Genomic DNA, 21,271 nt, shown 5'->3' with positions numbered 1-21,271 from the left:
AGTCATGGAAGCATTCTCTAATATCTCCGACTACTCCATTAACTGGAGTAAATCATCCATCCTTCCATTAGGTAGTAACAGTTGGGATGGGGCAGCCCATACACCACCTATCCCTTTCTGCACAGGTGCCATCACGTATTTGGGAATCCATATTTCCCCCAGGCTGTCAGAGCTGTTCACACTCAACTTCACTCCATTACTTAAAACAATAAATGACGACCTCCTCCGCTGGATGAACCTACCACTATCACTCATGGGCAGAATAGCTACAGTTAAAATGACAATACTTCCAAAAATAAATGACCGATTCACAATGATACCATCTCAACCCACCCACTCCTGCTTCAAGTCGCTGGACTCAATCGTTACTCAATTCTACTGGAAAAATAAAACACCAAGAATTAAACTGGCCACTCTACAAAAACCAAAAACACAAGGAGGACTTGAAGCTCCACATTTTTTTCACTACTCTCTAGCAAATAAACTTCAGTACATTCTTAAATGGATCCACCCAGCCAATCAGACAACACATGGTTAGATATAGAACAGACAGTTTGTAAGGATGTTCAGATTTCTGACTTACCATTTTTAAGCCAATCTATCAAACGCCATCCTTGTTTCAATATACTAACAATAGCAGAACCTCTGACAGCCTGGTGGAAATTCCACAAAATCACTAACATCACTTTTGCACCTTCAAATTTTACTCCCATATGGAACAATCCTGATTTTCTAAGTCACAAGACTCCTCTAAATCTCCACACATGGTCCGCTAAAGGCATCACTCATCTGAAACACATCTTCAATAATAACACCATGGTTTCATTCCCTCACTTGGTTCAGAAGTACGGCATCAGGAGCAATCAATGTTTGGAATATCTGCAACTCAAATCATCCGTTCAATCCAAACTTAACATCAAGGCCACTAACCTAGTACTACCCCATCAACCTCAGAATTAATTAATATCCCCTCTTCAAAAAAGTGAATCTCCAAAATATGTAGAGTAATATCAGTCTGACAAAACATCATCCACACCATCAAGAAAATGGGAATCAGACCTGTCCATCACTCCTGATGCTGATTTCTGGAACCAAATCTGCAATAACATCTACTTCATGACTAAAAATGCCAATTTACAACTAATACAATATAAAATACTTCACAGAATTCATTACACCGGGCAAAACATGTTTCAAATGGGATTCACGTCAGATATCTGTCCACATTGCACTCAGAACAGCCGGATAGCTTTGTTCACGCCACCTGGCACTGCACACCAGTTCATCACTTTTGGGAAGAAATAAGTGAGTCACTGTCTGTCTTCCTGCGCTGCCTCGTCCCTTTATCCCCTTCACTGTGCTTACTAGGAGACATCTCAACAATACATCTGAGTAAAACAAACCGCAAATGACTCCTTGTGGCCCGAACTATCGCCAAGAAAACTATCCTCATGAACTGGAAATCAAGGAATAACACACACATCACACACTGGAGAAACTTAATGACAGAATATATTTCAATGGAAAATCTAACCTCATCCATCATATACAATACAACAGAACACCATTCCACCTGGTCATCCCTCACTATGTTTCTGCAAACGTGACACCACCCATTCTATTAATATTGAAATATGTATAGTATATATACCGGTGTATATATATTTTCTTTGTGTATTTTTTACTATTGTTGATTTATGTTTTCTTTTTCTTGCCGGACAACCAATTGAAACCCACGTACATGCATACATGAACATCCATGTGCACACATACTTACCTGTTTTTCATTATTTTATTATTTTTTGGTTTGGTTTTTTAAATTATTATTATTATATATAATTTTTTTTCCTCCATCTCAAAAGGCTCAAGGACATTCTCACACACACACACACTGACTATATGATGTTTGCTGGCTGTTATCCCACTGTTCTTGTCATCCTCTTGTTGTTATGTCTATGTATTGTCTTCATATTGTCTCGTGTCTTTCAATAAAAAATGTATTCAAAAATAAAAAATAAACTGGGATTTAATTGACAGTTATCTGTTTAGTCCCAGAACAAAAGTGCACTGAAGTCTAAAGACAAAGGCGGCCATCTGGTATCCTAATTGGAACTTCCTTTTGTCTAACATTCCTTTCTATGTCTTCCTGTCACTTAAAGAACAAATAGGCAGAACCCCTCCTTGGTGTAACGACTTTAATGGGAGAGATTGATTTGTACATCGTGACCATGTTCATAAAGTGCAACACAGAACAAAAGCTCAAACTATACTGCTTTTTCCTCCCTCCTTAAATACTTCACTTGTATTTATATCCCAATATGAAAATATTTGACCTGACCATTCCTCGTGGAACACGCAACACGTCAAGTTCAAGCAAAGTGACATACACGCAGAGTAGTGAGTCTTCGCCTTCATCAGTGCACATCTCAGCCGGTTCCATTTCACCGCGCAGGAGCTTAGAACAGTGAAGCAGGTGTCACTCAAAGAGAGGAGAAGTCCCGCCCTTATTTCAGAAAGTCAACGGTGAGAGACAAATATGATCGTGTTTGAATAATGCCGTGAATATGATGTTTGGCAATTTAAAAGAACATCTTTTGTCATAAAACTGTTGAAGTATAAGACTTTTAAAATGCTTCATTGGAAAGACTTCACACCGCTGAAGCTACGATGTCGTGCTCGTGTTTCACACCAACAACACGGCTTGTGTAATTCATGGCACAATTCAAACAGGACCAAAGAGCATTCGTCTCTCGCCGTTGACTAGCATACATATTTATTCCCATATCAGGTCCCATGGGGAACACCGGAGGGGGCGTGGCTTAGCCTCTATGACCTATGAGGGAACACGTGATGTCTTTCAAAGGGACTGCGTGAGACTCAGTCCAGTGAATATGATCCAGAATGTACTGTCTGGAATATGTGAAGTTGAAGTAAACGATGACAGATAGGAACTGTGTGCAGCAGGAGAAGAGTCCAAAGGGACACCTCCGTATGTTCCACTCAGTTTAAATACATTCAGGTGGCGCTTCATCGTGTCTCTCCATCGGACTCCTGCAGGAGAGCCAAGCAGCTGTTCCTTGTGACATCATCGGAGAGTTTGTCTGGATTACCAAACACAGGGCTTGTATTTGATCTGAATCAGTGGATCTGTACTTCAGCTGTTTTGAAGCACTTATTCATGTATTCATATTTCTACCAACAAGTGCTGATTTATTAAGTTATGTCGACTCCAACCCCAAATCCACTCACTTTTTTTTTTTACAAACAAAAACATGAACACATACAGCAGAGCAAACTCAACCAGCACACAATAAGCCTGAAATACAACATGATCAGCATTCAGAGCAGAAGCAGCGTGAACAAGCAGAACTCAAACCAACGAAGTCAGCTGACGGTCTTCACACCAGGAGCTCCTGAACATATTCACACATCTGTGAAGGGAAAGATGTTTCACACGGTTGAGTGTGTGGAATGAGCGGACTGTTAACTGTACATACGCTTCACGTCCTTCAGGAGCATCAACATCACAGCGACCACGTGGAAGAAGCACAAAACACATGATGGGAGTGCAACATGATATGAACACGTCAACATCGCTGGATCCTATCAGAGGTCAACATGTCCACAGACCATCCGTCTCTCTGGCTGATCTGTGAAGATCTGTGTCATGTGTGATGTCAGAAGAAGAGAAGTAAAGAGAACAGAATGTGAGGAACGTCTTCATTTCTAGAGTTCATTGGATGATCGGGGAACACTGAGGATGCGTATCGTGAGAACCAGCTTACAACAACAGCGACCAGGTCAGAGGTGTGTCAGACGGGAGAGTCGCCATCAGGAACACTGGATCCAGATCCCAGGAAGCTTTGTGGGGAATGTTGTTTCTGCTCTCAGTGGTCATCGACGAGTCTTCAGTAGATTACACACACAGTCAGAGGCGTGTGGACACCCTTTCAATGCTCCAGTGATATGGACAACAATAACATCAGTATTCATAATGCTATTCTGTATATTTGAACCTGAATGAGCACAGATCATCATGAACGCATAGACGTGTGGCTCCGGCGCCAGCAGCATCGTTCACATGCTTAACTGCCAACAGGGCAGTTCTATAATGTGGTTCTATAGAACAATATCCATGTAGGAAGGGGATTCTCCAATAACATCTCTGGGAAATCAACTGGCAACGTGTATTGATTTGCAACAACTTGCCAAACACAACAGCACACATTTAAAGACGGTTCCCTCTGTAAACAGGCCGAGTCCGGACCCGACTGAACACAACCGGGATGGACAACTCTGAGACCCGGACCCCCGATAAGAACAGAAGACTGCCTCGCCGTATTCCTGCAGTCTGCGTCTGTGGCAGACTGCGTTTTCTTCAATTTTATACAAATTACATTTTAAATGAACCAAACTCAACCGGCCTAAACCCGACTTCCGGTGGGCCTCGAGTTCTATTTGTTACCTGAACTCTAAGGCGAGTCGGCTCCAGATAATCCTCGGCCAACTCTGGAAAATCTGCATTTGGGATTAAAGATGTTGCACAATGTAAAGATGACTTACTGTTAGTTTAATGTTGAGATGATGGCAGGAAAGCAGCGACTAGCTCTCTTAGCGTAGCGACATGTTCTGAATGTGTCGTGACAGACAGCAGAAGGGATCCACACAGATGTGCTCTGAGGACTTAACTTCTCACTGCAGATCTGTGTTATTGATATTATATCGCTGCTCTGTACAGATAAAAGGCAGAAGTAGCATTTCAACAATGATGATTGATGTGGGAATGTGTACCTCTGCTAGCCACTGAGTTTACATTAACTGTCTGTCCATTACTTGTGAGCGTGGAAGTGTTGACTTTGTGATGCTGTGTCACATTTAAATACCAGTTTGTGGTTCCTGGGAGCATTTACCAGTTTGAATACTTCTCTTAGCGTTTCATAAGAGATGGAGCAGTGCCCCCTGCAGGGTTAGGGTTAGGGGGCACTGCTCCATGCTACACAGCTCTTTTGAGACTTGAGGAACACCTCTCTGTCCTTGTCCCTCTTAAACTGCGATACAAAGCAGCTGCCCTGCCACTGTCAAGACCTCCGCTGACAGTAATGCTGCAGTCAGTGGGTGTTGATGCTCCAGTACAATGTCCCAGAGTTAGCTGGAATGTGTCCTTAAATGGCCTGAGAGAGGATTGATCTCAATCTAACCGGACCAATCAGAGGAGAGATGGGGGAAAGGTGGAGGCACAAACAAAAGTGAGATGAGCAGAAATGAATTTCTCTCTTCCAGTCGTTCCTCCTCTGGAATTTCTTGCTTGATCTCCTCTCTCTTCTTCTCTTCTTCCTCTCCGTCTGTCGTCAGTAGCGTGTAGAGTACCAGTCATTGTCAGTCATCTGAACAAGTTCGTTGACCACGTCCAGCAGGTTGTAGTTGTATTTCTTCAGCAGCCGCTGGTTCAGCGGCCGATCCCCAAAACCCATTTCCACCAGCACGGCCATCATGGTGTCCTGGGTGGATGCATCCACTGGAGGCTGCATAGAAACAAGAAGCATATTGACCGAGGCGCGGCAGGCCTCCACATGTTGAAGCAGTGTGCATGGGGCTGTCCTCATTAATGTGGCGACTCTCAAAACCACCATCGATGTTCAACTAATAGTTCACATTTGAGGATTAGTGGCTCAGACTGCAAACAGAGTAGCGCTATGATGCTGGATGTGATGAATGCAGATCCTACTGTTCCGATTGGATGACTTTTTTTTACTCCGATTGTTTGCATATGGTGTTGTGTTTTTCATACTATCAGTTTTCTTAAGATCAGATTCAACAAATCTCAATAATACCCTGTTAAGAGTATCGTGATACGCATCGTATCCCCAGAGTCTTGCCAATACACACCCCTCGATGGTAGATATACATCGTTTAAAAGAAGAATGTGATGTGTTTACGACCTCCATATCAATGTGTAGTACTGTCTGTGTGTAAGCTCTATTTATCAGAGTTCAGGCTAATGTTCGCAGCTCTTACAGCTCTATTGGATTCAGGTAAGTTTATACTCCAGCCACTCCTTCTGGTGACAGAGTAATGTGCGCCAGTGTCCCGTAAAGATGAATGTAAGTGTAGACCTAAACTGACGTTATCCATCATTCACAGAAGTAAGAACATGTTGTATCGGCTCAGCCTCGGTGTTGGAAGATATATAATACTGAAGGACTCTGATCGGGATCAGGGCCGAAACAAAATCTGATTGGAACGTCCGTAGTCGGGACTTTAGGACGACGATGCACTTGTTAACAACATGAGGTATGATATAAGACTGCTAGATATAAACCGCATGCTGACCTGTGTGGGACCTTGTCCAGTGAACAGAGCTTTGTAGGCAGACGCAGCTACTGACAGAGCTCCTTTCACCAGGCCGCCGGTGAGGCCTGGGTGCCTGAGGAGCGACAGTAAAGAAGTTACGTTCAAAACGTGGCTGCTGTGTGAAAGCTTTGGCTCCAACTCCAATTCAGCACTTCTACACAAATGATGACGTATTCACTGAGAAAATCTGTGTCGATTTATTGTCATGTTAATAACAGTGCTAACAAGGTTGCTAGCTGACTGTTGACAAACAGCTAGCAAGCTTATTGGTTCAGATAAAGCTTTTGAAATAATGAATGTATAATGTTGAGAACTTAATGCCAGCGGATACGAAATAAAGCAGAAGAAAAGAGAATGAAAATCTGGTGCTTGCGCTAGCATGTTCCGCCTAGCTAGTGCGTTAGTGGTTAGCTCAGCAGCTAATAGTTGAGCAGTTAGCCACCACCATGGTTTAGTAAGCTAGGGGCCAGCAGTACGAGACCTTTCCTTCATTCAAACTGCTGACTTTGAATGTGTGTGTGAAGGTATGAGTGTGAGACCTGGGGTCCTCAGGGGTGTCCTCTGTGTCTTCAGTCACTTCAGCATCATCTGTCTGAGTTTGTTCAGGACCAGAGACTGTGGTACAACAAAAACAATACATTATCCCTCAACATCTCTGAAAGATGGTGTCAGAATGAGCCAGAAGCCACGCTGCTGTACCTCGGTGTTGCTGAAGACTCTCAGAGCCTTTTCACGTTTGAAAGTCCAAACCAAGGTTTGCCTTTTTGTTACACATTTTACATTTGTTTTGATGAGTGTTTTTGGTTTTACAGTGCAATGATGCAGCAACACTGAAGAAGTATACACGACATGTCTGCGTCCTGACGTCATCATCTCTGAGAGCTCGTCTCCCTACACTTACACAGGATTACGCTTGTGGTGTTAGTTTGGCGGGTACCCTTCTAATGCCATTTGGATAAATGGAGAACAATGAAGAGATTCATTTCCTCTATAATTACATCATGACATGCTATTTGTGTGTCCTAGCTAATGGTAGCCGCTCTGCACGGCGCTCATACAGCGCTCATACAGCGCTCACCACTGATCGTGCGTCTCAACCCAACTTGGCAGGGTGGAAGCGTAACAGTCTCCCTCAGGTGAACACAGTCAGCTCTGTCAGCTCTGTTGCTGTTGTTAGCACTGTTTGCGCAAAAATATAGAAATAGCTGAGCGAAGGTATTTGCGAAATAGCGACGTGCTTACCATCCTCAGTGTGGTAGAGTTCAGAGCCCTCTGGTCCTTCCCCAGACGTGGCCGGGTCCACATCTGTGTCTGCACTGCTCCCTGGACTGCACAACATCAAGAGCAACCAAAGCAAAGAACACCGTCACTCTGTTCATCAACGCCGCACCGAGGCGTCCGGCAGCAGAGTGCTTACAACACATACATCCTTCCTCTGCCTCTAGATACTGTTTACGACCACCAGCAATAGAAATCAATGAATATTGCTGCTCCTCTATTCGTCAGGTAGACCCAAACATGCTACCGTTGCTCTGTGTCTGCTGGATCTCTAAACAGGCGACATGATGCTGTCATGTTGAACTGAACAACAAACTAACACAGAGCTGCCTGAATTTACAGCTTGTTGGGGCAGGATCTCCTCGTGGGAACTCTTTCCGCCCCTGGTTGGCCCTCGTTGGGCATGTCTGCTCTGGGACTGGCTCTGGGTCCAGGACCCCCAGCTTAGTGCTCGCCCTCCCTCCTAGCGGTGAGAGACGGAGCTCCCTGCTGCTAGCGGGACCGGGGCGGACTGTCCTCAGTGTGGCAGCCCACCTGACCAGTCTTCAAACCTGGATCTTAATATTGACCAAAATAATGGTGCCTATGATTTGTGCCATGTCCAAGCAGCCCCACAACATCATGTGTGTCACAAATACCATTTTCATGAAGTTATTATTTCCTTAGGCCACATATTCTCTTATTGTATTGGCACTGAAACACGTTGAACTGAAAAACACAACAAGGCATTCAAAATGAAGTGATTTGACTTCATTACTTACTAGTAATTAATAATACCAAAGAGTTGTGTTTCTCAGAGGAACTTGTTTCAGTGCCAATGCTTCTGGTTTCAGTTCAGATCATGTTTTAAATGGCAAATTTAATTTGCGATGCCACAATGTAACACCGGTGTCCAAAGGTAATGACATAGATCTGTGGTTGTATGTGCTGATGAAATTAGTGCTGCATCAATAAATATGATACTTTATTTAAAATGAATCAAGACAAGAGGTAAAGATGGAGGAAGTGATGAGGTTTCATCAGCAGCTGTGTTTGTGTCCCACCCTTCATACCTCGGTGTGCCGGTGGCTTGAGGCGGTGCGACCACTTCAGGAGTCAGAGGCTCGTCGTCCAGCGTCTGAGACGTACAAAGCATGTCGTTGGCGCTGCTGGCGCCCGACACCGCCGTCCCTGGAGCCGCCTGACCGAGCTCCCCCTCTGGGGTTGACCTGCCCGGTTGGTTGGGAGATGGGCTTTCTGGGTCTGTGGGGGTCTTGGCTGGGATGTCACCAGGCTGGGACAAAGCAGAGCTGCAATGGGGCAAGAAATAGGGAATTAAAGGGAGCGTGACAACATACACCTTCCAGTGGCTACAGTGGAAGTCCTGGCCTCATTCTTTGAATCTAGTGCAATGCCCGTTCAAAACATGTCTGTTCACAACGAACCGATGCTTTCCCTGTGGTGTTGCTGCTTGGAACACCACAGGTTCTCCAGAACCGCTCATACAAACAACGTAACACTGAGCAGAACACCTGCTGTTCGGATCGAACTGAACACATCTGGTCTCATAAGACGGTTTATATCACTTATGTTGAACACATCTGGTTCATAAAAACATTCTTAGAAAGGGATTAAGGCGCGCCAGACAAAGTGTAATCCATCACTCCAATGTGTATCCAAACATTTCCCGTCCATGAATCGTGTGTTCTGCCAAAAGGTGATCTTGACCCAGACGAAGACATGAGGGCGTGACATGTGAGGAGACCAGGGTGCTGTTTGTGGTTCAACCCACTGGTTTGATTGGTGGAAAGTGAAGTAAGGGGGTGAATTTAGACAAGAAGAGTGAGCTGTGAGAAGCGATACATTGGATTTGTTGAACTTGTTGAATGTGGGCGTGTGCTTATTAAAACGCTTCCTGCTGGGTTGCAACGTCAATTTGCCGTCTCGTCTCGTCATTTTGCCACAACACATGACATACAGGCATCACATGGCCAACTCATGGCCGCTCACGGTCAGAAACACAGGCGACTTACACTGTAGTCAGGGACACACACCAGGGACAGACTTGCTTCATCGTCATTTCAATTATGTGTTTTAAATTACAAGGCGGTGTCTGTAATTCTAATCAGATACATTTTTCGTCAAATACTTCCTCATGGTCTGTTAGCTGTTCATACACATCCCAGACCACCGCTTTAGTCCCGTACCTGTACATGGACTCCCCCAGTGGCCGGCTGGTGTCAAAGCAGTCTGGGAGGATGATGATGTAATCCTCCGAGGAGGTGGAGGAGGAGCGACTCCTTGTCCCTTCTCTCTTCTTCCCTCCCTCCTTCTCCTCCTCTGGCCCCTTCTCCACATGGATGTTCTCCATGTGGGACTCCTCACCTTCAACTGTATTGGGATGAAGAACACTGCTGAGTTCCACAGGCTAACAGTGCCGCACAGTTCTGCGTCACTGCAATTTCTTAAAACAAGATCACGGCTATAGACCTTGTTAGAGTTGCTAAACATGATCAAGTGTGCACACGCAATTTGCGACCAGATGTATGGCGGAGTGTAATAGCTACGCAAAGGCATTAACAAATGTTGACTGACTTCCAGATGCATGTCCTATTAATGAGGCCTAATATTTAAGATTAATATTTAGTGTCAGATTCTAAACTAAAAGCACCTTTCTCACTCAGGAGACCGCTGTAAGTTGAAGGGAAAGGATGAGTCAACGTTGATGTATGGATTATGTAACTTGCATACTTATTTTAAATAAAAACACAATCTAAACCTAACTAAGTCGTTTTGTTGACAAACCAAAGTAAGTTGATTCCTCTGAAGACGGAAGTTGACATGTGTTGCACAGAAAGTAAGGAGGAACTTCTTACTTAACCGTTGAACAGCTGAGACAAACATGCAGGACCACTCTGACATCTATGAAGAGGTATGATACATCTATGAAGAGGTATGATACATCTATGAAGAGGTATGATACGTCTATGAAGAGGTATGATACATCTATGAAGAGGTATGATACATCTATGAAGAGGTATGATACATCTATGAAGAGGTATGATACATCTATGAAGAGGTATGATACATCTATGAAGAGGTATGATACATCTATGAAGAGGTATGATACATCTATGAAGAGGTATGATACATCTATGAAGAGGTATGATACATCTATGAAGAGGTATGATACATCTATGAAGAGGTATGATACATCTATGAAGAGGTATGATACATCTATGAAGAGGTATGATACATCTATGAAGAGGTATGATACATCTATGAAGAGGTATGATACTGTGGCTGTAACGGTATCTCTTGTATTCCTATCAGAAGGAATATAGGCCGACGCCACAGGTGGAGATGATCAGATAGCGGTGTTATTAGTTCTCAGGAGGTCTCGTCGTAGTTTGCGTATTCTTGCCGTGCTGCTAGTTAGTAATCTGCTTCTTTATCTCTAACTGATGATTGCATATGTAGTGTGCATGGAGCCAGGAGTAGAGGTGAAACACTGACCCCTGTTTGTTCTGAGCATGTGGCCTGATGTGATCACTGTGCTTCACTGAGATACTGGAAGACTTGGTGGAGGACTTGGTGGAGGACTTGCTGGAGGATTTACTGGAAGACTTGCTGGAGGATTTGCTGGAGGACTTGCTGGAGGACTTGCTGGAGGATTTACTGGAGGACTTGCTGGAGGACTTGCTGGAGGACTTGCTGGAGGACTTGCTGGAGGACTTGCTGGAGGATTTACTGGAGGACTTGCTGGAGGACTTGCTGGAGGACTTGCTGGAGGATTTACTGGAGGACTTGCTGGAGGACTTGATGGAGGACTTGCTGGAGGATTTACTGGAGGACTTGCTGGAGGACTTGCTGGAGGACTTACTGGAGGACTTGCTGGAGGACTTGCTGGAGGACTTGCTGGAGGACTTGCTGGAGGATTTACTGGAGGACTTGCTGGAGGATTTGCTGGAGGACTTGCTGGAGGATTTACTGGAGGACTTGCTGGAGGATTTGCTGGAGGACTTGCTGGAGGATTTACTGGAGGACTTGCTGGAGGACTTGCTGGAGGACTTGCTGGAGGATTTACTGGAGGACTTGCTGGAGGACTTGCTGGAGGACTTACTGGAGGACTTACTGGAGGACTTGCTGGAGGACTTACTGGAGGACTTACTGGAGGACTTGCTGGAGGACTTGCTGGAGGACTTACTGGAGGACTTACTGGAGGACTTGCTGGAGGACTTGCTGGAGGACTTGCTGGAGGATTTGCTGGAGGACTTGCTGGAGGACTTGCTGGAGGACTTACTGGAGGATTTACTGGAGGACTTGCTGGAGGACTTGCTGGAGGACTTGCTGGAGGACTTGCTGGAGGACTTACTGGAGGACTTACTGGAGGACTTGCTGGAGGACTTGCTGGAGGACTTACTGGAGGACTTACTGGAGGACTTGCTGGAGGACTTGCTGGAGGACTTGCTGGAGGACTTACTGGAGGACTTACTGGAGGACTTACTGGAGGACTTGCTGGTGGACTTACTGGAGGATTTACTGGAGGACTTGCTGGAGGATTTGCTGGAGGACTTGCTGGAGGACTTGCTGGAGGATTTACTGGAGGACTTGCTGGAGGATTTGCTGGAGGACTTGCTGGAGGACTTGCTGGAGGACTTGCTGGAGGATTTACTGGAGGACTTGTTGGAGGACCAGTATGATAGATGTATCATACTGGAGGATTTACTGGAGGACTTGCTGGAGGACCAGTATGATAGATGTATCATACTGGAGGACTTACTGGAGGACTTGCTGGAGGACTTACTGGAGGACTTGCTGGAGGACTTACTGGAGGACTGGGTAAAGCTGTTCATGCTGCTCAGCTTCTACTGAGACTCATTGAGGTTCACCAGTCTATCTATGGGGCTGATCAGCTTACAACAAGATGAGTGTCCTCAATACAGTCAAAGTTCTTTTCCATGTATTTAGAACTTGAAATGCATGCTCCCCTTTGTATTGAGTCTGTGTCATTACTTCAAATGAACTCAAGATAAATACTATCAACAGAACACTGAACTGTGTATAAATAGTGTTTTGTCAATTAGGGATTTAATACATAAGTGTCTGTGTGTGAAAAATCCACCCGATGACTGAATGATTAACGAGCTGATGTCATTGTTCTGCAAGTCTCAAGTCTCAGCTACTGTAAGAAGTACCAGGACCACCAAGATCCACGTCGGGTTCAATGGTCCTCAGGTCCCCTTCACCAAACTGAATGCTTTTTACTTTCTCAACAGATCAGAATCCCTTTCTGAATCTATCTTACTTACATCTCGAACAACAGTTAGATTGAACAAAAAGTCAAAGATGTAATTGAGCTGTATACTTCAGGGGTCCTGAGAGGTAGAAACACTACAGTTTAGAACTGCACACTGAATATTTACAACCCAGAGATACAACATGGTGATGAGACAAGCAACAGAAAATATGAAAGTTATTTTAAAACATTTAAAGTTGATGGTCTCAATCTCCAGTGTAAAGTCTTCTTCAATACAGCATGATGTTCATTTAGTACATTATAATAATAATAATAATAAATCAATTTTCTATCGTGCTTTTCAAGATACCCAAAGACGCTTAAGGCATATTATGGTCCATTTAGAGTCACAGACCATAAAGCAGGGGATGCTTTAGGGCAGGCCTACTGTGATTGACAGGTTGCTACCGCATCTCATCACTCATCCGCAGTCCATATATGGTCACTTCCGTTAACTGGTTGCAAAAAGCCATGATGGCGACGGCCCTAGTTCAAGATGACGAAGGTCAAAATGCCGAAGTCATGGTTTTAAAAACCAATGGGTGATGATGTCACGAGGACTAGCTCCACTTACACAGCCTAGGAGGAAACAGACTGCAGGTTCCTCTGCATGTTTATTCACTGTGTTCAAAGCTGTATTTCTGTCCAGTTGCAGATAAAAATCAGCCTCCAATAATATTTGTAGTATTATTCTATGAGAGGTTTAGTTCCAGTTGTGGCTGTGCTGGATTGATCCACACATCTCCCATAACTCCAGAGTTTTGTGAAATGTCGAAAGTTGATTGAAAAAAAAAATATATGTAATCATTTCCGAAATTCCCAACATGCTTTTATCCAACCAAATATTCTTTTCAATCCATATTTGCTGCCGTTAAGCTTTTCATAAACAACATCTTCACTGCTAGAAAACCTGCCAATCTGTAGAGTCCACTATTTAAACAGTGATGCGGCAGTGCAGGCCGCATAACCCTAACCCAAACCCGAACCCACAGACTGTATATAAGAAGTGGACGTAGTCCTTGTGATGTCACCCATTGGTTAATGGACTGCCGTTGTGAGACCTTGAGTTTGGCCGTTGCCCCCCCTGATGGCCATTTGACAGAATGCAAGTTTAAGGCACTTCTGGATTGAATTCACTTTTCAGAACTGGAGGCTGCAGGGTTGGGGTTATCCAGGGTTAGGGTTGCTGCGGGCGCACCTGGCTTTTAAAAAGGAATGGGAGATGACACTCTGAGGTCTGTTTTGATTCATATTACACCCACAACACACCTATGATTAATTGAGAGTTGAAACATAACCCCTTTGCCACTTGTGCTTTACGTTTACCATTTAACAACATTGGAGTTGGACATGTCCTAAATGCACTTGCGCCAAGTCTAGTGATGTTATCAGATTCATGACTCAAGTCCACACCTCTGCAATAAACTATCAAATCAAAATAATGTGCTTACACATGTTTAGCCATGTTTAAGCCTAACCCTAACATAAAATGGTCCAATCAAGAAGTGTTGTTATGATCTGATGTCACATGGTACCTCAGCTCAACCCATCTGTTCTCTGCTGTCACCTGTGGCTGTGTGCTGCTGCAGTGTGGACGACCTTGGCGGAGCAATGAGCGGGGTCGGGGCAGAGCTGGGGCCGGGTCCCAGAGTCAAGGCCATGTACAGGGGAGCCGGCAGGGGGGCTTTCAGTGGCGGAGGGAGGGAAGCCTTCAGTGTAGCCGGTGGGTTCAGGGGGCTTTTAGAGGTGCTGGGGCTGCTGTCTGCACTCTCTTCGGATTTCATTGTTTTACTTTTCACACAGGAGGAAGAGGAGGATGAGCCTCCCTGAGCAGCCGGACGCACCACTGGGGGCAAACAGGAAGTCCACTGTTAAATACTGTACAGTCATACTTTTCTATTTCAATCACGTGCAAACACATGTAGCAGCAGGCAGAGTGAACACCTCCAGTCTGACATAATGCTGCAGCTGAACACAAGAATCAAATATAGAGCAGTTTACACAAGGGTTCAACTGCTAGTCTTCACATTGATCTGTAGCATGGCCAATACACAAAAATCCCAAAACTCATCTGCGAGTATTTATGTCTTGGGCTTTTATTGTGAAAGTGAGTGAGTGAATCTAATCTGTACTGTCTTTGTCAAAGTCCAGAGAGAGGCCTTTACTCCGCATATTTCATCATTTAACAAAGCCATAGCCAACCTTTAGAGACACTTGTCCTGGGTGACTCATCATATATTCATAGTTGTTCACCAGCCCATCATACTAGCTGTTTGATTTTACCTTATAGTTCAGTCACTCAGGCTTTTGCAAAACTCACCCAAATTTAAAAAAATACAAACTCACATGACAGTAAGCAACGGGTTCAGAGACGTCGAAGGAGGATAGAAAACATGTCTTTTGGGTTTAGAGTAAGAAAAAAGGACTGATTGCAACAGAGAGAGCTCTCTTCCATTGGTTTAGGTTGCTAACATTTGTTTTGCTGACATTCCCATCCACAGCAGCACATTGCTTTGCCTCTGTGTAGTAAACTCTTTTCTGTTTCTTCAAGCTGGGAGCATGCTGACCTCTACTGGGAGCATGCTGACCTCTACTGGGAGCATGCTGACCTCTACTGGTCAGCAGGTGGCGAAAAACTAATCTCCAGGTTCACTGTGACGTCTATAAAGAGAGACTTCGCAAATATAATTTGGAACTTAGAAATGCAAGGCAGTCATTCTTCTCTGACATCATAACCAAAAACAATAACAATACACGCGCCTTATTTGCTACCGTCGACAGGCTAACAAACCCTCCAGTGTCGGTAGCTGCTGAGCTCCAATCCACCTGGGCATGCAATCAATTTGCCTCCTTTTTTACTGACAAAATTCAGAAAATTAGACAAGCAGTCAGTGCCTCCACACCAACCACAGGATATGTGTTGTCCCGATCTCTGAATAACATCCATTCAAATATCATGACACAATTTCATTCAATCGACCGTAGAAGCCTAGAATACATTATACAACATCTGAAGTCATCCTCCTGCTGCTTGGATATTCTACCAACACACTTTTTCAAAAATATTGACAATGGCAGAAGTTCAGTCTTAGTGTTACTGGATCTCAGTGCTGCATTCGACACGGTCGACCATGCCATACTCCTAGAAAGACTACGACTGGGTGGGACTCTCTGGCACAGCACTTAACTGGTTTGAATCCTACTTGAAAGACAGAGAATACTTTGTGTCTGTAGCTAATTACACATCAGAGCTGACTAAAATGACATGTGGTGTTCCCCAAGGTTCAATACTGGGGCCTCTTCTGTTCAACATCTACATGCTTCCACTAGCTCAGATTATGGAAAACAACAAAGTGTGTTATCATAATTATGCAGACGACACACAAATCTACATAACTATGTCACCAGGGGACTATAATCCCATACAAGGGCTGGGTAACTGCATTGAACAAACCAACAACTGGATGTTCTTCAATTAAACAAAGATAAAACAGAAGTAATTGTTTTTGGTACCAAGGACGAACAATTGAAAATCACCGCTCAGCTTCAATCACTGATGTTAAAACCCACAAACCAAGCCAGAAATCTAGGTGTAGTTATGGATTCAGACCTCAACTTGAACAGCCTCATCAAGACAATTACAAAATCCGCCTCCTATCACCTGAAGAATATATCAAGGATTAGAGGACTTATGTCTCAACAGGATTCGGAAAAACTTGTCCACGCATTTATCTTCAGCAGACTGGACTACTGTAACGGTGTGTTTACAGGTCTCTGTAAAAAGTCTGTCAGAAAGCTGCAGCTGATTCAGAACGCTGCAGCTCGAGTCCTCACTAAGACCAGGAGGGTGGACCACATCACTCCAGTTCTGAGGTCTTTGCACTGGCTTCCTGTCCAACAAAGAATTGACTTTAAAATCCTGCTGTTGGTTTACAAAGCACTGAATGGTTTAGGGCCAAAATACATCTCTGATCTGCTGCTACCTTATGAACCATCCCGACCCCTTAGGTCGTCTGGGACCGGTCTACTTTCTGTTCCCAGAGTCAGAACTAAACATGGAGAAGCAGCGTTCAGTTGTTCTGCTCCACATATCTGGAACAAAGTCCCAGAAAGCTGCAGGTCTGCTGAGACCCTCAGCTCCTTTAAATCAAGACTGAAGACTTTTATGTTTGCTGCTGCCTTTAATTGAACCAGATTCAAGGATATTAATACATTTCTGCATTTTACTGCTGTATTTTATTTCTTACCCTGTTTTTTAATGACTGTTTTTAATGTTTCAATGAATGTTCCTTAATTGGTTTTAAATCTCCTTTACTTTTGCTTTATGTTTTGATGTTGATAGTTTTATGTGAAGCACTTTGAATTACCTTGTTGAAATGTGCGATACAAATAAACTTGCCTTGCCTTACTGTAGGTAATACACTGACTATGGAGAAGTACTTCATACTACCACAATTCAAAACACGCAAACTATTACTCCAAGTTCAGGAACTTGGAGTAAATTGGGGGGAGTTCAGTGGAAAGTAAAAGCTAATGGCTCCACTGAATTCATGTGACACAAAAGGTCAGAATGTAGAAAAGGTTGCCTGCCATCCAATGAGTTCATATTTTCAACATACTTTCCAATAACAGATTTGATGACCTGCTGGGTGACTGGAAGGCCCAGGCTCAGGTCACTATCCAGATATGTAGATATGCATTTGGTCCACATTCCAAAATGATAAGATTTTGGAAGAAATGTACATTCTCACAATGCTGGATTCATTTATTCAGTTTCATTGTTCTACACTCTTACTGCTACTCTTATCAACAATGTAAAATCAATGTACTCCATTCAAAAGTTTACAGCTTCAGAGCCGTAACCCTGCTGACTGATGCTTACCTGGCCCTGGGCGGGACCCTCTCAGAGGGGCGCGGTCAGGGGCCTCCTCCAGGGTCATTGAGCGAATCACAGTCTCGCAAACAAACTGAGTCCCGCTGATGTCATCCTCCCCTTCCTCCTGAGCCGGGACTCCGCCCCCCTCTGTTCCAGATCCCACCCCATGAGGGACATCTGTGGACCAGTAACAGATGGACAGATCTTATGTCTGTTGTACCTTTATCAGTGCCAGGTTCTTCCTCTTGCATACATTGAGAACCACTGCTGACCATAAATACCAACAATCCCCAGTGGTCTGCAGGTAGAATCGCAGGAAAACCGATTCAGACACACAAACGAACTCTACTGTCCACCATGGACTTATTACTGATAGATTGTTAATGATGATGCATTTCAGCTGTTATTTGGAAACCAAGGAAATAATGTCTTTCAGAGTGAAATGATGCCCATAATGCATTTACTTAATCTTGTTTCTATGCATGACTGAACACCTGAGGCTCCTGTAACACCCTGTTGACACTTGGTTTAAAATGCGTCTTGCACGATCGGATCAGTGGTTGACAAAGTGCATCGCTGCCTCTCGTTGGTTAAAGAACAATGCATTTGGCAAAACGAAAATCATGTACATTTATATTTGCATATAGAGGGAAAGAGATGCCAGAGACACATTCAAATGCCAGCTGTGAACAGGGCCTCAGGGACACAGAGGACCAGTTAGTGACAAGTGTTACATCCAGGTACCACTCAGGCCAATTGAATGAATCAAATGCATATCAGAATTAAGCATGTTTCTGTCTTGAGGACGTGAAGATGAAACCATCAGGTCTGTGCTTGACTATAGAATTTATCTTCATGCTGTAAACTCCACCTTTAAACCAGTTGGTGCAGTTTTTCATTGTGCTTTGCATTTCATTACAGGAGACAAATAAATATGGCAATTATCACCAAGACTATATGAAGAAGTAGGCTGGTCCTCAGGAGCAACAAGAAGAGAAGGACAGTCTATCACTTGAACTTGTCACGCTGCCTCAGTACATCCCTTCTTCTCTATCTGTCTGAAATCTTTTTAATCTGCTTGGAAGAGGTTCAGGGTACTGGACTTCCAAAGGGAAGTATTGCCCATATATGGCATGCTGGGGCATTAATAGCATATGCAGATTCATGCAAAAGTGGATGGATGTAGAACAGGTGAAATGTGTCATGTTCTTTGTATTAGGGTGTGAGTACATCGGTTTAATAAATACAAACCTTTGTGTTGACACATGTTAAACATTTCAACTTGTTCTGGGCATGCTCTGATAAATGAGGCCTCACATCATGTTCAGCTGTCACTCAGCTGTCTTGCTCCATTTTAGACTTTTTTTCATTTACCAACTTATCAAGAAAACTCCATCAAGAGCCTTAAAACCTTTGAATAGAAAGCGACTTTACCCATGATCCTATTGATGACTTCTGTTTCTTCCCGGATGAGAGCCAGAGAGGGACTGCCCTTGTCTTGCAGGTGGCCCTCTTGAGGCAGAGGTGACATGCACGGAGTAACGTCTGGACGGAAGAAACGTCAGTCAGGTCTCTAAAGGTACCAACAAGCTCCCTTAAGCAACTACAAGAACTCTTCTTACCAGCTGGGGTGTTGTTTGGGACACTCTCCAACTCTTGGACGATGTTGATGTCCAACAGCTCAAAAGATAGAAGATCCTGAGAGATGAACAGATAGATAATGAAGTGCCTTTGAGCTGCATTATGGAAAATATAGGAGGGTGTGTTTCAGGAGTTAGGAGACCCATACTACGCATTCAAAGTCAGGATAATCAGCTCCTGTTTAGAGTTCTGGGATCCTTCCACACTGATCACCAGTTACAATCTAGTAATATATAGTATATATATGATATGAATAAATGATTCTTAAAAGGCCCAATCTGCATCAGGACTACTTTTGGAATTATGCATCTGTACTTTTACAATACTTAGAACTTTAAATGCAGGACTTTCACTACATTGTGCTAACTGCTACTTGTATTAAAAGTAAAGGATCCAAGTACTTCTACCACCACTGTATGTGTGTTAAATATTAGACAACAATTAGATTGTTTGACTGTGATTACGAGGTTGCTCAAGTGTAATTATACAATTTCATAAACCTAGAAAACATGCTGGTATATGATCGTCTTACGTCAAAGTGCAAAGTGTACTGAAAAGGTAATGATTGCAGATGGTACTACCTGTGCAGTGAGCAGGTCCACAGAGGGGATGTAGTACTCCTCTTGGTCCACTGACATTAGCGGCTGCTCCCTTGCTGCACTGGCTTGTCCATCCTTCACAACTGGGTTCTTACCCTGCAGACAAAGTCAAATCTTTCCAGTTCGATATTGTACACAGTACACTATGTGTGTATATACTGTATATGTATCAGTGTGTATTTCTGATGATCCATAGAAGGGTCTAGCTGCAGAGTTCCAGGCTTAGGCCCACCTCCTCCGTTGGACCCTTCATGGTGTATGCCAGAGACGATCATCAGGTGGGGTAAAATCAGGTGGGGTAAAGAGGAACCTCCTGTTTAGAGCTATGAGCCTGGACGCAGAGGCCTACTTGCAGAAGCAAAAGCCTCAACAATAGGACAAAGCCAAAACCCCACCAGATCCTGAAAATCTGAGTGTGAGATGTGGTTTGAATTCAGGTCCTGAGTTGGCTGAGGTATCACCAAGGATATAAAATGTAGAGTAAGAATGCTGTGATCCCTGCCGTTCTACTGCAACATCAGTTGCTACAGGAGGTCAGCAGACGTTTGTGTCTTTAAGTAACCGAGGCAGGCTCCCAGCCTTGATGGATGGTTCTGGACCACATTTTTGGATCCTGTTAACTTGAAGATCACTGTGCAACTAGCAGTCTCAGCCTGCCTGAAGAAGGAAGACAGAGACCACCAACTATCACCAAAGAGAAGGATAACTTATGTATCTCTCTCTATGCTTGTTTGATGGAGTTGTGGTGCTCATAACTGCTCATAACTGCTTGTAATAGAGTAGAACACTTTATGTGCCTTTTAAAGAACAGTTCTCTCCATTATTTCTGCATATGTATTGTGATGAAAGTCGTTTGTGATGCTCATTGCTCCAGCGTTTGTAGTGCCCCATAATACCTAAATGTATCAATATTAATAATTCTATAAATATTCATAGTCATTTTTGATAATTGCTAATAACCAAACCTGCTTATATCAGATCCCAACCACAGCATGCGTTGATTTGTTTGAATCGGCCACACCATCTCCAACAATAACACCAACAATACAACTTTATAACTGTAACGTTAAGCAGCAAATAACTTGTACGAAATGTATGAGTTTGTTGACGTTAGTTAGTTCGGCTGATGTCGTCAGCAAACTAAAGCTTTTGAAATGATTATCACTCCTGTAAAATTTGCCTAAAACGCCTATCCAAGGCGTACCCAAAGTAAACTGACAGCTCTTATTCACCCATTGGGAGTACATG

The 21,271-nt window shown here is 43.8% G+C and overlaps 1 protein-coding gene across 3 annotated transcripts in view; it reads right to left on the bottom strand.

Annotated features, from left to right (window-relative positions):
- Positions 1-2,242: 2,242 nt before the first annotated feature.
- The window catches only part of nbr1b (NBR1 autophagy cargo receptor b), a 49,065-nt gene continuing 30,036 nt past the window's right edge, over positions 2,243-21,271 (bottom strand). The window contains exons 13-23 of one of the 3 annotated variants that reach the window (XM_079281782.1): positions 20,006-20,119; positions 19,406-19,481; positions 19,218-19,328; positions 17,790-17,960; positions 14,475-14,753; positions 9,816-9,999; positions 8,682-8,918; positions 7,594-7,679; positions 6,891-6,966; positions 6,331-6,424; positions 2,243-5,522 (exon numbers count right to left, since the gene is read on the bottom strand). In XM_079281782.1, coding sequence (XP_079137908.1) covers positions 5,349-5,522; positions 6,331-6,424; positions 6,891-6,966; positions 7,594-7,679; positions 8,682-8,918; positions 9,816-9,999; positions 14,475-14,753; positions 17,790-17,960; positions 19,218-19,328; positions 19,406-19,481; positions 20,006-20,119 — 1,602 coding nt within the window. In that variant the 3' untranslated portion in view covers positions 2,243-5,348. The remainder of the gene's footprint in view (positions 5,523-6,330; positions 6,425-6,890; positions 6,967-7,593; positions 7,680-8,681; positions 8,919-9,815; positions 10,000-14,474; positions 14,754-17,789; positions 17,961-19,217; positions 19,329-19,405; positions 19,482-20,005; positions 20,120-21,271) is intronic. The other 2 variants (XM_079281784.1, XM_079281783.1) reach the window with 2 other exon arrangements.

This window comes from Melanostigma gelatinosum, assembly GCF_949748355.1.
Source record: "Melanostigma gelatinosum genome assembly, chromosome: 13".
NCBI classification, from domain to species: Eukaryota; Metazoa; Chordata; class Actinopteri; order Perciformes; family Zoarcidae; genus Melanostigma; species Melanostigma gelatinosum.
This window is presented reverse-complemented; position numbering and strand designations above follow the sequence as displayed.